General features: G+C 39.1%; 1 protein-coding gene across 2 annotated transcripts in view; it reads left to right on the top strand.

The window, feature by feature from the left end:
- The window catches only part of LOC129179791 (adenylate cyclase type 6-like), a 46,761-nt gene extending 35,490 nt beyond the window's left edge, over positions 1-11,271 (top strand). For both annotated transcript variants that reach the window (XM_054773503.1, XM_054773494.1), the window contains 14 exons: positions 1,806-1,934; positions 2,037-2,065; positions 2,148-2,295; positions 2,380-2,477; positions 3,776-3,980; positions 4,072-4,230; positions 4,357-4,532; positions 5,361-5,387; positions 5,476-5,505; positions 5,578-5,710; positions 7,576-7,839; positions 7,921-8,125; positions 8,200-8,324; positions 9,244-11,271. In XM_054773503.1, the coding sequence (XP_054629478.1) occupies positions 1,806-1,934; positions 2,037-2,065; positions 2,148-2,295; positions 2,380-2,477; positions 3,776-3,980; positions 4,072-4,230; positions 4,357-4,532; positions 5,361-5,387; positions 5,476-5,505; positions 5,578-5,710; positions 7,576-7,839; positions 7,921-8,125; positions 8,200-8,324; positions 9,244-9,372 (1,857 nt within the window). In that variant the 3' untranslated portion in view covers positions 9,373-11,271. The remainder of the gene's footprint in view (positions 1-1,805; positions 1,935-2,036; positions 2,066-2,147; positions 2,296-2,379; positions 2,478-3,775; positions 3,981-4,071; positions 4,231-4,356; positions 4,533-5,360; positions 5,388-5,475; positions 5,506-5,577; positions 5,711-7,575; positions 7,840-7,920; positions 8,126-8,199; positions 8,325-9,243) is intronic.
- Positions 11,272-16,790: the final 5,519 nt, after the last annotated feature.

Here is a 16,790-nt window from a genome sequence, read left to right as displayed (position 1 = left end):
GAAGCGGCATTGCACGGGAAACTCCCACGGGACAGCAAAAAGTCATAGACAGAAAAGAGTGAGCCCCTGTCTGTGGTGAGTACCGTGATGTCGGGTTTAAATGCTTCATTGAGCACCACGAACAAACAAACAGACAGACAAGAAAAAAATACAGCGCTCCGTGCTATGTTCACATTCGTAATTTATTTTGTGCTTCCCCAGAATAATAAATAATACAGTGTTGTCTTTGGGGATGTAAATCTCTTTGTCATAGAAGATTCGATCCTAAATCTAGATACGCAGGTTACGATACGATTCAAAAACGTTAGATTTTAATAACAGAATGATTCGATACGATTAGATGCAGTTTACAAACGATGCAGTTGGATACCATTCGATTCAATTTCATTCTACGGTTAATGTTTGTTGGTGTACACAAAATAAAGATGCCAATTATATGAAAGTGGCATTCTTACAGCATTTTCAAATGTATAAATGAGTATAAAAGAGCACTGGCAAAAAAACAGAATAACATGTCAAATGTTATTTATGACACAGACCAGATGAATGAACATCTTTTTCTTTGATGGATCAATATTTTCCATTCTATATTTTATATCTATATTTTTATACCTGTTAAATTTGGAACATTTAAATTGTAACATGACTTAATGTTGCTAGAAATGGAAGTGGAACCAGCAAACTAAGTTTCGTTGTATGCTGTGTGCAATGACAATAAACATCAACTATCGATCTATACAAAATCTAGCAAGGAAAAAAAAAGTCTTAACCCTCAGTCCAATTAATAATACAAAATAAATAGTGCAAAGCCCCTTAAATAATGACACATCTCTTTCAAGCAGAGATAAGTAAATAGAACTATTTATTACATGGGTGCAATGAAAATGCTGTGTTAGTTTAGTAATCAGGTTAAAAACAGAAAAGTTGTTGTTTGTTGGTCTGGCTGGGCAAGTTTTGCACCCTTCTTGAAATGAATACAAAGACGTTCCAAACTTTGGCATTAAAACGCCGGTTACCTAGCTAGGCTAGCTAGCCGGTGTGCTAGCATTCTTGTCTGCATTCATGGCAAGTAATGGAGCATGCGCGACAATCCTTTGCATTGTTCATAAGACACTCTGTCAAGCGATGGCTTCTCTCACGATACCCGGTGCATGTCTCCACAATCGATTCATCTAAAGATTTATAGCTGATTATTATCAATACTGGAGGCTTCTACCGAATAGCCGAATCGTTCGCTCCTCAAACCCGATATCCGGTCGCCTCGGTTTATCGTTCACAACCTTAGTTGTCTTACATCATTCTCTGTGTACCACGCAAATTGGGTTGACTTGCTTATGCTCTTTTAATGACAAGATTTTATGTACAGTAGCACCTATGAGTTCACTAAAGGCCTTTGCATTCCTAGCAATCTACTGCCTTATTCTTGATGGAACCACCATTAATGCAGAAATTGCTACTTGCCACATTGCGGCTGTTTGTTAACAGCCATATTTTTTTGTAACCTTAACTAAAAAGCGCTGTTGGCTTGCTGGCTTATTTGTTAACTTGTAGATAAAACCCATGTCCTCGTACCAAGCCAATTAACTATCAATTACAATCACAGCAAGATGGAAACGTGGGACAGTACATTGTAGATATTGTACATGCTGTGAAACTATATTGAAAACAACATCAACATCCAGTGTCAGTGTTCGTATGGCTGTAACAAAAATGACAAAAGGCCTCCTCCAATGCAGTTTGTCACTTGCACTGTTGTCTGCATGAGAACAGTTGGTAAAGCCATCATGTTTTCCCTCTGTGAGCAGAAGGAAGAAAAGGCGATGATGGCTAAGATGCAGCGGACGAGAGCCAACTCCAACGAGGGATTGATGCCACGCTGGGTCCCTGATAGAACTTTTTCCAGGACCAAAGACTCCAAAGTCTTCAGACAAATGGTGAGTTTTCCACTAACAGATGCCTTTAAATGGTCTATGCTCTGTGCTTTGGAAAAGGATTTTTTAAAGCCGCGTTATAGTGTTGTTCTCTGTCTTCTTCAGGGCATTGATGAAACCTCAAGTAAAGACAAGTAAGTATCAAATACAGTGTATGTGTAAACTGCTCCGATTCTTTTTCAAAATATATAATATAATTCATGTTCTTTTATTCAGCCGGGGCGTCCAGGAGACCATGAACCCAGAGGATGAGGTGGATGAATTCCTAGGACGAGCCATCGATGCTCGCAGCATCGACCAGCTAAGAAAAGACCATGTTAAAAAGTTCCTGCTCACATTCCAGACTTCTAGTTTGGAGAAGAAGGTTTGAGACCTTTCTTTTACTGATCACTGGGTAATGTTTTCACCCCCCCTTCTCCAATCTAACTTTATCGTTTGACTTTTGCAGTATTCCAAGAAGGTGGATGATCGTTTTGGAGGCTATGTTGCTTGCACTCTACTAGTATTCTGCTTCATATCTTTCATACAAATTGTCATCTTTCCACAGTGAGTAGTTCACATATTACCCAGACATCCCCCACGACATACTGTATGCTTAATGGTTCATTCTTGAAATAGGCGGAACCGATACGTAGCATGTGCACTTTATGCACTGGAATGCAAAGGGACAAACAGGCATACAAATAAATTTACAGTACACTGTGATTTTTATGGTTTAGTGCGCTTGCATCATTCTATGTAAACAAACTGATTTTCAAGTAGAAACTGTAAATATGTTTAATAGCAGATCCAAACAGTGTTTCATAAGATGCTTTTTATCTAGACCAAGAGTCGGCAACCCGTGGCTCCGGATCCGCAGGTGGCGCTTCAGCCTCCTTGTTGTGGCTCCGGTTATGGTACACGATCCATATGAATATGTCACTAAAAAAAAAATCTCGAAAGAAAATAGATAGTTTAATTCTGAATGGACATATTCCAAAAAACAAACAATGTAACATTGAGAGACATTTCCAAAAAAAAGCACTCAGTTTTTTCTGAAAAGTACCTAACCGAACGGCGTAGAGAGCGATTTCAGAACTACTGTACTACGGAAGCTTGAGCAGAGCAAACATACAAGAAGTGAGTGAACGCTCCAAACTAGAGCTGCAAGTGTTGTGGCTGCACATGAGATCGTAAGGAGGAGGAAGCCATTCGCAGATGGAGAATACATGAAAGAATCGTTCATAAAAATATCAGAGCATCTAGTCTTCAAATTAAAAAATAAACAGTTCATTATTCAGAAAATGAAAGAAATGCCTCTCTCTGCAAAGACAGTCAAGGACCAATAGAATGGCAACAAACCAGTATGCAAATTGATGACATTAATTCAGTGCAAGCATATTCAACTGCCTGTAATGAGTCAGGTGATGTAAACAATATTGAGCAGACAGCACTGATATGCAGATATGTGAACTCCGATGGGCTTTTTAATGTTATAATTGGCTATCTTCTCAAAATCTGACCATAGTAACTACTATTTTTTCAGCCTGGATTATTGGGACATGTCCTGTCATGCTCGCAACTTCAAACGAACATCTGTGTGTGTGACCATGCACATGAGCGTGCTTCATTCACCAATTATGTTGGTAAAAGGACAAGAAAGTTTTAAGGTTTTTATTCCTTTCAATATGCAGAAATATACAAGTGTTGAAAATTTCAGGATAAATAATACGAGATGGGGGGTGCGGCGGGGGGTAATGTCCAGTTCGGCCCACAACCTAAAGTAGGCTCTGAGTTTTGGCCCCCTGTGTGACTGAGTTTGACACCTCTGTCCTAAATGTTTGTCCAACTACTGTTTTTTGCAGCACTCCGGTCATGCTGGGAATCTACATCAGTATCTTCATCATCCTGGCCAACATCCTTTTCATCTGTGCCATATATTCTTGCATCAAGCTCTTCCCAGCTGCAATGCAGACTGTTTCAAAAAAGATTGTCCAGTCTCGCACCAACAGCACTCTGGTTGGAGTGTTCACGATCATCCTCGTCTTCATCTCTGCCTTTGTCAACATGGTACGATCTAAACAAAAGTCACCTAACCCCCCTTTTTCTCTCCACAAATACATCCAGACTTGAAACATGTATGTGTTTGTGATCGTTGTAGTTTGCATGTGACACCAAGAGCTTAGCGGAGTGCGTCGCAGAGAAGTCAAACACCTCTGCCACCACGGTGACACCATGCTTGATCCGCAGCTTGAATGTGTCCATTGAAGGGGGTCTAGAGATCTGTCCCAGTCAAGGCCCCTCCTGCCCTTTTCCTGAGGTGAGCTCCACGGCGAGGTCATTGTGTGTCTTTAACCACTCATGTCGTAGATGCTACTACTGTGTGCTCATGTCACATTTGCATTTGTGAGCTCTTTTGTTGATGATGCTCTCTTGTTTGTGTCAGTACTTCAGCTACAGCGTGCTGCTGACGCTGCTGGCCTGCTCGGTGTTCCTGCAGATCAGCAGCATTGGGAAGTTGGCCCTGATGCTGCTCATCCAGTTCACCTTCCTGCTACTGGTCGAGTGGCCACAAGTAGCACTATTTGACAATGCAGATCTCTTTGTCACCTCTAATGCCATGTAAGTGCCACACTACGAAGAGAACAGGATACACTTTCATCGTGTGCGCACGTTGTTACGATTGAGGCTCAATAGAATGCCTTTAAAAAAAATACTGCTGCTATGTGATTCTATACTCAACAAAAATATAAACACTTTCGGTTTTGCTTCCATTTTTCATGAGCTGAACTCACAGATGTAACACTTTTTCTATGTACATAAAAGGCCAATCTTTCTCAGATATTGTTCATAAAAATGTCTTAATCTGTGTTAGTGAGCATTCGTAATTTATAATTCATCCACCTAATTTGACCTATCTGCTGATGCTGATTAGACAGCACGATTGTTGTACAGGGGTGCCATAGGTTGGCCACAATAAAAGCCCACTCCAAAATGTGCATTTGAACTGTATTGGCAAATGGTGGTCACACTCGATACGAATATGACCCCAAAATTGCACATTTTGGGGTGGCCTTTTATTGTGGCCAACCTAAGGCAAACTTGTGCAGCAATCATGCTGTCTACAGAGCATCTTGTAATGCCACACTTGTGAGGTGGGTGAATTATGAGTGCTCACTAACAGATTTTGACAGATTTGTGAACAGTATTTGAGACAAATAGGCCTTTTGTGTGCAGAGAAAAAGTTGTTATTTCAGCTAATAAAAAATGGAAGCAAAAACAAACGTGTGGTGTGTATATTTTTGTTCAGTGTCACCTTAAACTTTTCTTGTAGAACGGGGTTGGCCAAAGTCCAGCTGTCTCGTGGCTGTTTTGATACCCCTGTTGGAGAAAATATAAACTTTTTGGTTTGTCTCTTGATGTCTAATGCCCTTTTTATTTTCATTGTAGTGATCTAAATGAAACAAGTAATCAGTGGTAAGTAGTAAGATTGTAATACTGATCAAACTTATTTTCTTCACTTGATTGCAAGAATTTATTTTCTTCTATTATGTTTGTAAATTAGGTCCAGTTTCAATGAAACTACAAGCCATTGGTAAGAGTTTTACATTTCCACCTCGTATATTTAATCTTCAACCTTATAATCAGTCTGTCTGCCTCTTTGCAGCCCATTTGTTGTGACCAAAGTGTCCCTGAGGGTCATGACCCCAGTAATCCTCACAGTCTTTGTCCTGGCACTGTACCTGCATGCCCAGCAGGTTGAATCGACTGCACGCCTTGACTTCCTGTGGAAATTACAGGTATCTATGTGTCCACCAGAGGGCGACATGGTAACAATAACAATAATGCCACAATGATTCGATGCACTTACCTGACACTTAAAATGTTAGCATCACAAATGGTTTTAAGAGTTGATCGAAACCTAATAGTTCCCATTTCTTACGTTTTAGAGTGTCTCAGTGTGATAATGCTATGTTATTAATGTCCGGTTCTGATCAAACTGCTGCTATGACCTGACTTGATTTGGCAAGATTAGATTCTCACTAGGCTTCCTCAACTGCCCCAACAGTCTAATTGGTGTGAAAAAGTATTTGCTCCCTTCCTGATTTTTTTTGTGCATGTTTGTCACACTTAAATGTTTCAGATCATCAAACAAATTTAAATATTAGTCAACAGCAACACAACTGAACACAAAATACAGCTTTTAAATAAAATTATTTATTATTAAGGGAGAAAAAAATTAAAACCAACATGGCCCTGTGTGGAAAAAGCGATTGCCCCCCCCATGTTAAAACATATCTTAACTGTGGTTTACCTGAGTTCAATTTCCCTAGCCACACCCAAGCCTGGCTACTGTTCTCAATCAAGAAATCGCTTAAATAGGACTGGCCTGACAAAGACAAAAACTAGACATCTTGCCGAGATCTGAAGAAATTCAGGAACAAAACAGAAAGAAAGTGAATCAGCTCTTATCAGTCTGGAAAAGGTTGGAAAGCCATTTCTAAACTTTTGGGACTCAGCGAACCGCAGTGAGAGCCATTATCCACAAGTGGTGAAAACATAGAACAGTGGTGAACCTTCCCAGGAGTGCCCGGCCGAGCAAAATTACCCCATGAGTGGAGCAGCAATGACTCATCCCAGAGGTCACAAAAGACCCCAAAACAACATCTGAAGAAATGCAGGCCTCACTTGCTTAAGGTTCATGCCTCCACCATAAGAAAGACACTGAGCAAAAACGGCCTGCATGGCAGAGTGCCAAGACGAAAACCACTGCTGAACAAAAACAACATTAAGGCTCATCTCAATTTTGCCAGAAAACATCTTGATGATCTCCAGGACCTTTGGGAAAATACTCTGTGGTCTGACGAGACACAAGTTTAACTTTTTAGGAGGTGCGTGTCCCATTACATCTGGCGTAAAAGTAATGTCACATTTCAGAAAAAGAACACCACACCAACACATTTATGACAACATGTAATACTTACAGTATTTTGCCCATTCCAAGCATTACCAGAATTTCAAAGTACTTGGCGAATTGATTTCACATTGCAATACTTTTCCAAACCCAGAAATAAAAACACAGCAGCGGTGGTGTCAGCTCAAACATGTAGCCTTACCTTTGGGTAGTGTCTGAGGCGCTGTTAGCACCACGCTGACGCACTGTGGCCGAGTCTGTGGTAAAGCTCGTCGCTAGCCGGCTAGTAGTTAGCCAGTGTGTCATGGTTAAGTGTCAATGCGTCAGTAATGTAGTTTGATCGGCGTAACAATGTTAATATTAATAACAATGTTGCTGTAGCTTGGTTAATATGTACGTCACATTATATGTAAATGCTTTTTGGAGTATTTTTTAATAGGCGGAATAAGTGTCTCCCATGCGTGCAGTACTGAGCTGTCTGTTTTTATCCGTTTTTATATGTTTAGAATGCACCGAAAAGAGAGACATACAGTATGTGTTCATGTCTCACATAAGGATTGTGGATGATGGGCAAAATTCCCCCAAAAAGTGTGGTTTTCCTTTAATCATAAAAAGTTTCATTTAAAAATTGTATTTTGTGTTCAGTTGTGTTGTCATTGACTAATTTTTAAATTAGTTTGCCTAAGAACTCAGGAAAGGGGCAAACACTTTTTCACCCCACTGTAACTAATGGAGAACTTTCCCTCTCAGGCCACTGAAGAAAAGGAGGAGATGGAGGAACTACAAGCCTACAATCGTCGCCTCCTCCATAATATTCTGCCTAAAGATGTAGCTGCTCACTTTTTAGCACGTGAGCGGCGTAATGACGAGCTCTACTACCAGTCCTGTGAGTGCGTGGCGGTCATGTTTGCCTCCATCAGCAATTTCTCAGAATTCTATGTGGAACTGGAGGCCAATAACGAGGGGGTGGAGTGTCTGCGGCTGCTCAATGAGATTATCGCTGATTTTGATGAGGTAGGAATATCTGCAAGGCTCAGAGTGAGCTGTGCGAAGGAAGAGCCGGTTTCACCTTTTCCGTGGGTCGTTCATTCGCAGATCATCAGTGAGGAGAGGTACAGGCAGCTGGAGAAAATCAAGACCATTGGATCCACCTACATGGCCGCCTCCGGCCTCAATGACTCCACCTATGACAAGGAGGGACGCACCCACATTACTGCACTGGCTGACTATGCCATGAGACTGAGGGAGCAGATGAAATACATCAATGAGCATTCCTTCAACAATTTCCAAATGAAGATAGGTAATAGGACTATATTGTATCTCTGGGACAGCACTTTTCTTCTTAATAGCAATAACAAAAACCTTTTTGTTCAGGTTTGAATATTGGACCAGTGGTAGCAGGAGTCATCGGGGCACGGAAGCCTCAATATGACATTTGGGGAAACACAGTTAATGTGGCCAGTCGCATGGACAGCACGGGTGTACCAGACCGCATACAGGTGGGTTGGAGCGTAAGAATAAGAATAGTCAGAAGTTTCCCTTTTAGTCACTACTTAATAATTGGGGTTTTGCAGGAATTACATTTAGAATGTCTGTTATTTGGTCATGTAATTTGACGAGTATTAACAGGAAATGTGAAATGATCTGAGCACATGCATCACTGTTATGCACTGTTATTACTTACTAGGCAGGCAGAGACATTTCTCACGAAGCAGCTGCTTAAGGCCCCAGATCAATTTTTTGTTAACTAACCAGGGCCCCCCCGAGATGATAAAATGAATCTTGGATGATGTTTGGTCTTTCCTTGATTGAAAAAGGACACAAAAACCAGACATGAATATCATGGTTTTATTGAGTGGGCTCTGCTATTAACTGTAATTGCAACCTGTAACTTGATTTGCAGAAGTCATTATTGATGTGCCGTTGGCAAACTAAGCTACACAGATAATATTGACCAAGTACAGGAACTTTGGAAATCCAATAACAACCGTTGTCACGCACGTTACTTCTGTTTTGCTTCTAACAAGTGAAGTTACAGCAAAGCAAGTCTATAGTTATGGGGCCAAATTACCACACGTGAATAAAATGTTGCTAAGTTATTTATGTATTGATGTCTGATGTCTGTGGTGTCCTATCATCACTGTTGTTATCACTTGACATGAATGTTTTATGAGTTTAATTTGGCAATATTTTTCATGAACTTGTATCTTTTCACGTTTTTGATGATATTTCAGTATCGATCACTCATCTCAGCTTACAGTTTTGATTCCTTTGTCATGTTTTTCGTCGGCAGGTGCGGAGAATGTGTCATTTCAAATCAAATAGCTCTCTGGCGTCTGTTTTATTATCATGTACATCCTTTCATCCTTTCATCCTTTCAGCGTCATGTAACACTGCTTTCTATCATGCTGCTCTCAGGTGACAACAGACCTCCATCAGGTGCTGTCGAGCAAAGGATACGTGTTGGAGTGTCGCGGGGTTGTTAAGGTCAAGGGTAAAGGCGAAATGACAACCTACTTCCTGAATGACGGGCCACCTAACAGTTAGCAGCCGCGGCAACAGCAGGTGCCCCCTGCAGGGACACAGCACCACTGAGTGAAAACTCACGGGGTGAGCGAATGGCTGAAAAAAAAACTATACACGCCATCACTTGAATCCCAAGCAAGGAAGGGAGGGAGGGGAAGTGTTTTGGATTTTCGAAGGAACCTTGTTCCTGAAGAGAGGGAAATGTTCTCATTTGACAGCCATTTTGGTGCAAGTGGAAAGGACAGCTGTTTTTCTCACGTCTAGCCTCTCTCTCAGGCTCCTTGAAAGATGCAAAGTCTGTTTATTTAAATCAACGCCTTTTAGCCTGTGTCAAAAGAAGATTTAACGCTGTACATAAGGCTACTTTCTTTTCATTCTTAGTTTTTGGTTCACATGAATTAAGAGAAGGTACTGGTATTTTCTTTCCAGATTATTTATTTCTATCTCAAATGTATTGTGCAAAAGGTCCTTTATGAAACAGTGTGACTACATAAAGTACGTGCACAAATATCCAGTTTATTACACGATGGTAAGTGTGTACAGTATGTACATGCATATTTGTGTAATGAATATATAGTATGTATAAAATGAGGACTACATTGACCAAAGACTAAAGTACTTACTAAAAGCAAGGCAAGACATGTTTGATCTGTTCTTGCAAATGTCAGCAATGATCGCCGCCTGTTTTTAAGGCCTAAACTGTCTTCTTGCCCAGCTGCTGGCGGTAAAGACTGCTTCATTGTTTTCATAAGATATGTAAAAAAAATCTATTTTTATTTTTGTCTGTCAGTACGGCAGCATTAACTCTAAATTATGATAGTGCCCATGACTTTTAGACGACTGAGGATGTTTTGATGAAGGCTGTATTTGAAATCTAGATTTTTATTTGTGTTCTCTGAGGAGTACAAGTAGCTCCAGTCGGGTTCATGTCACGTCTGATGGTTCTTTACAGAGTTTGAGCCACCAGTCTCCAGCTGGTTTCAGCCGTAACAGTATGTCAACCGCTCCTTCCCCTTTTGGAGAAGCATTTTTGGTGCAAATAGAAGGAACTCAGTTCGAAAGTTAGTTCCGGAGCCATTGGTGGGGGGAGGGAACTTTGGATTTAAGCGCAGAGGTACCACAAAGTCTGATTCTTCTATGAAGAAGAAAGGGATGACGGGATGAAATATATATCGTTTTGACTGAATACTGTGCTTTGTAAACCTGAAGGGGCATAACTATTTTCACTGTGAGGTTTTTATTCTACAGCAAAACTGCTTTCTTGCCAAACATAACTGCTTCGAAGCATGTCTGATTGTGGTATCTTCAGTTCATTTTTGGTTTGTTTTAACGTAGGGTATTTTGTACCACTTCTGTATCCATCATTTGTATATTCTTAATGTTATTATTATTATTATTATTATTATGAGGATTCTGATTAATTATAATTCTTATTATGAAGATTCCATTCCAGTGAAAAAGGATAAAAGACCAGCACGCTTTTCTCCGTGAATGCCAGTCTTAAGGCTCAAGCTCACTGGTACCGACTGATCGACTACAGCCCATGAATTCTGCTGTCCAGTCCCTATGTACAATATAGTATTTCCACTGGCCATCGGTGCGATCATGTACAGCAAATAACTCAGCTGCCTTTGCAGCAGAGCCCAGGGGATGTACGCTCAAATAAGCATAGCAGTGAACACATATATGAAGGATTCACTGTGCTTTTATTCATTTTATTTATGACACTCCTGCAGTATTGTAAATCTCAGTCAGGCTTGTAGGTGATGTCTCCTTTCCGCACATCTCAGCAAAGAACAGAACATACCTACATTTCCAGGTATTATACCACTATGTGGTGAGTGGGTGAGGGGCAAGTAGAAAGGTGCACATATTATATATATATATATATATATATATATATATATATATATATATATATATATATATATATATATATATATATATATATATACATACATACATACATATATATATATAATATACATATATATAAAATATATATATACATATTTTTTCCACAGTCATTTAATCAGTTCTTGTATTATTTCCCCAGTCTTTCAGCAAGATTTGTGCTGATGGCTGAGTTTGATTGCCTTAAGTTAATATCAAACATGTATTGAAATAACACTATACAGGAAATGTGCCTGCTGAGGCTCTCTGGACTGCTGATGGAAAGAAACGAATAAGGGCTTGTCGAGAATATTCTCCATGCAACATCTCATTGTCCACCTTTTTGCCACAAGCGAAAGCCCTGACTTGACTCTTTTGCCACACTCGACGGCGACAAACAGTTGATCACGTTTGTACCAAAGCCAGCTCACGCAGCCTTGTGCGTTTGGTCCCTGCTGTGTGTTGACGTTTGCGCTCAGGTGTGGCAGAGGCAGCAGAGGACAGCAATGTAAAGGAGATCACAAACTAACATGCGAACCGTGACCGACTAAGAGTGATTCATATAAGCAAATGGTTTATAGAATGGACATAAGTTTATAAAAATGTGCATTGTATGTATTCTATTTCTATTAGTTGTCCATGGACTTGTGTTAATTGTCAACTCTTGGGATGTTTTGGGGAAGCGGGAAAGGAAAGTTGCCCCCACACTCTTGAAACAGTACTTTTTGCTCAGGCCTGATGAATCCTTCCGTACTTGTTTTTGTTTTATTTGTATTTTCCCTGAGTGCAAAAACTGAAAGACAAGAAGCGCTGAGGACTATGACAAAGAGAAAAATAACATTTCCCCTTGAAGAAAGAAAATAAAAAAGATTAATGGCTCACTGGTATCTTGTCTTGTTCATGTTTCTGTATTTTCTGCAAAAATGTACTGCTTCTCATTCAGTTGTAATGGTTTAACTTAGGGCTGTCAAAGTTCAAATGTTAACTTAGACTTAGACGGACTTTATTGATCCACAAGGGAAATTGCTTGGTTACAGTAGCTCAATTGCAGAAGAAAAAGAAAACACTCTTAAATAAAATGCAGTGCAATATGAATAAAATATTGCACCTTCAATGACGCTTTTTTAACGCGCGATTAACGTGCATTAAAAAAAAACTCCACACTGGAGTTTGAGGAAACGCAGAGCCACAACCGGGAACAAATATTGAGCAGAAATGGACAAAGAAAAGGGTATTTTGAATGGTAAGTTTAGCTTCTCTCAAGGGTCTGTTTCAACTGTCTTCCTCTGCGCAGAATAAATATGATAAAAGACAAATTTGTCGTTGAGCAATTTATTTCTTCTCTCCACTGGCGCTAACGGAATTTTTAAATTTTTATTTACATTTTTTAATTTCCCTTTGGTTCATATTGGGGTTGTCAATCGAGTAAAGTATTTAATTATGATTAATCCCATTTTGCCCATAGTTAACTCGTAATGAATCAGAATTAATCACAGATAAAAGGAAGTTTTTATTTATAATAAATCTACCTTTGAAAGATTATTTTAAAGTTTTTCATACACATAACATGAGATGAATATGATATTGTGCATTTTTTTGCTTATTAAACATTCTGTTTTTTAAACACAAAATGGACCTCAGTGTATAACAAACAAACACAACGTACAGTAGACGTTGGTAAGGTAAACTGCCCATCACTCAAATACCATTCTCTTCAAGCAAAGCATCTCACAAAATAGAATTGTGACTAACATTGCAAATAATAATTACAAGTGAAATGAAAGAGGGTGTTGGAAGAATACATATTGACAGCTCCCAAAAAAGAAAGCGCTCAAGAACAGTCAGCACTTAGACTGCGCAAATATAGTATGTAGAATATATATATATAGAATATATATATATATATATATAGAATATAATAATGTAGTGCAGTCAGGCTGTAGCGTATACGTCACTTCCAAACACTCTTTTACAGACACACACGCACTCTTTTACACTTTTACACTTTATCACACTTTTCTTGGTCTGGCATCTTCAACAGCCTGGAAGTATGACACAGCACGTTTTGCAAAATTTTTGTTTTATTCTGTCCTCCTACAGCAGTCTAAACGCTAAGAAACCCTTCATAACTAATAATAACTAATAGCTAATAAATTCCCTTGCGAGCCTTTACTGCCATTTCATTGAGCGCTGTGTGTGTCCTTGCTCACTTCCTCCGCCACCCAAATTTTAGCTAGCAGCCCAGAGACGGATCGTAAATAAAAAACTCTTTGCGTATGCCAAGGTACCACTGTATAAATGACAATAAGAAATACCGGCAGTGCTCCAACACATTCTTTCGCTTCTTCAGTGTCTCCATCTGAGTCCAGCAGGTGGCATTTGAGACCCAACCTACTGCTGTGACATTTCAACTCACAGCGACAGTAGATAAAAATAACTTTGGTCTTGTTAAGAGAGCCATCTGCCAGGGCTTTGAAGCTAAACTCACCATTCAAAGTAAAGAACTCAAACAATGTACCGAGATGAGCAAATTCAAAAAACAATACAAGCAGTTGATGTTTGCTAAATACAAGGCAGAAGAGTCCTGATTGTTCTGTCAGGTTTGTTATTTTATTTTATTTTATTTTATTTTATTTATTTATTTATTTATTTATTTTTTATTTAATTAAATTTTATTTTTTATTTATTTATTTTTATTTATTTTTTTATAATTTTCTTTGTTGTGTTTAAAAAAAAAAAAAAAGGAAAGGAAAAAAAAAGAAAGGAAAAAAAAAAAAAGCTTTGTTCTTATTTATTTATTTAGTATTGTCATCATTATTATCATTATTATGAATGTTCTCTCTTTTTTTGGGGGGAGGGCTATCTCACCGTTATCTATTATGTGTTATCCTGACTATCACTGAAAACATGACATGGAATCCAGGAAGTGAACTACATGTACTGTACTAGATGTAGAATGGATGGGGGGTAGGATTAAATAAGCTTTGCTTCTTCCTACTCCTTTTGGACATGTGGAACTGTCAAAGAATGATTCACGAGATGTATTCCATTGTAACCTTCATGTTCAAATAAACTAAACCAAACCAAACCAAAGTACCCTTTTCTTTGTCCATTTCTGTTCAATACTTGTTCCCGCTTGCGGCTCAACGTGAACTGCGACGCCGCTGCAGTAGTTTTCTCAAACTACGGTGTGGGTCGAGAGTCAAAATAGGACGTGCGCAGGTTAATGGTGCGTCAAAAAATAATAGATTAAAGAAATTAAAATGAGTAATTAAAGGGAATTTCCGTTATTACTCGTTATTAACAGCCATAGTTTATATTCATTTGGTCTAGATCCTAACTAAATTACTTGGGTTTTTTTTGTGCCATGATGATAGGATTTTTTTTCTCAACTTCTTTGTTCTTTCGATCTGTTGATTAATTACTTATTCTTCAACACATTTTCCTACAATAAATACCCAGAGGGAAAATCACAACGATTAATTGAAACTTTCACCTTTTCTGCAATTGTATCGTAACAAACATTTTTAAAAAATTCTGGGAAAAAGTTGTGCAAAATCAGGCATCTCAAAAAAAGACCTGCGAGATCCTGAAGGGGCTGGTAAATAGTGCTGTCAATGTTCAAAAATATGCTCTGCACTTCAGTTTCATATTCAAATAAAGCATATTTTGTTAAAGCTGTTTTGGGGTACAATGAACACTTAAAACATTGATACAAATTCAGAAAATGCAATGTTATTGAAGCAATAAACATCCCAACTTTGTGAAAAAGCTGCCGTTAGGTCAGGCATTTTAGGACGCAACGATCACAAAAAAAGCAAGCGAAATCCTGGAGGACTGATAAAAACTGTCTTTCGGTTATTCCCATCAGGGGTCACCACAGCATGATTTGTTTTTCTTATTTTTTATATGCCGGATGCCCTTCCTGACGCTTCCCTTCCATTTCGCCGGGCTTGCGACTGGCACTGGATCTCTCCAATGGCTGGGTCACTGTATAAATATCCCAGTATTGTCTAAAAGCATCCTTTCAGGTACCAAGGTCATCACAGTTGGTTTTTAGGATGGCTCTACCCAACCAAACATGCACTTCTCATTGAACCACACCTGAAGAGCGTCATGTATAAAGTTGGAATGCATTTGAGAGAAATGTGTACGTAAAGACAGTAATGGTTGGTAGTCTTACAGACTCTCATTATGCAAAGTTTGTTTTGGCTGATAACAGTCTGGATTCCCAAATAGAATTTGTTCCTACTTCTTGATTGCAAGAACTTTATGCAATCACAATTTCCTCATCAAAACATCAACATCTCATCAAGAAACTTTGCAAGCCTATGTCATGTGAAATTGGATGGTCAAAATAAACCTGCAGGGGGCAACAGTATCCAACTGCACGCTTTTCTAAGGCTGACAAGAAGTCCTTTTTGCATACCATCCATCCATCCATCCGTTTTCTATGCCGCTCATCCTAATTAGGGTCGCGGGTCTCAGCTGACTTCGGGCGTGAGGCGGGTACTGGTCGCCAGCCAATTGCAGCCTTTTTACTTACAGTTAACTTTTTGTGTTTTTATTAGGGCTGTCAAGTGATTAAAAATTTAAATCAAATTAATCACAGTTCCATATAATTAAGCATGATTAATGACCATTTGCAACTATGTGTGAAATATGCCCGTTTTACTGTAGTTTATGAGCAAAAAGATAAGTGATCAAAAAGATAAATGACACTTTGTAAAATTTTACGGAAGCTAAAAGATAGCACACATGCCTGCAAATCTATTTGCCTTACAGTGCAGTCTCTTTAATAGTAGCAAAACATTTGAATCACACTAACTAACCTTTTTATGAGCCATCAAGAGTTGCCTTCAAAGACAAAGTTGAATTCACGTTTTGGGTGTAGATGTATTTTATGGAATTTCCTAGCATACTTAAATGAATCAAATTGTACTTCCGCAGAAAGAATTACGTTAGTGAGTGATAAGAATATCTATTTATAATTTTTTTCTACGTCTTTCTGTTTATCTAGACCACAAATACGCGCATAATGAAGACATTATTTTGATTTTCGGAGTGTCCATGAATGCATCTCGTGGCCGTCTCGTGACAATGAGGAAGTGTCGTTCCGAGGAAGACGAGACGTGTTCGGTGAGTTGGACATGCACACTGTATGTGATGTTGGAATTGCACTGCTGTTGATGTGTTCAGGTCAGAATAAAGTTAAAAGAGAGTCAGACTTTGTGTGACTGTGTGGGGACACTACACAATTCTTCTGTCTGCCCTCACAACAGAGGTATGGCTTGACGTGATGCGCATGCGGATTGTAACAAAGTCCAAAGGGTCCAAAATGAATGGGACATTTCTACCCATAATGCATGTATGTAAACTTGTGACCACAATTTTAAACATATCCCACCAGTACTATTTCCCAAGCAGCTAGATAACAGGTGCATGTACAGCATTTGACCTAGTCTATCTCAACTGGATTTACCGGTGTGGCAGCATGGACTTGTGACTATTTGGCACACATGAACACTACACAGAACTGAAGACAC

This window comes from Dunckerocampus dactyliophorus, chromosome 1 (assembly GCF_027744805.1).
Source record: "Dunckerocampus dactyliophorus isolate RoL2022-P2 chromosome 1, RoL_Ddac_1.1, whole genome shotgun sequence".
NCBI classification, from domain to species: domain Eukaryota; kingdom Metazoa; phylum Chordata; class Actinopteri; order Syngnathiformes; family Syngnathidae; genus Dunckerocampus; species Dunckerocampus dactyliophorus.
This window is presented reverse-complemented; position numbering and strand designations above follow the sequence as displayed.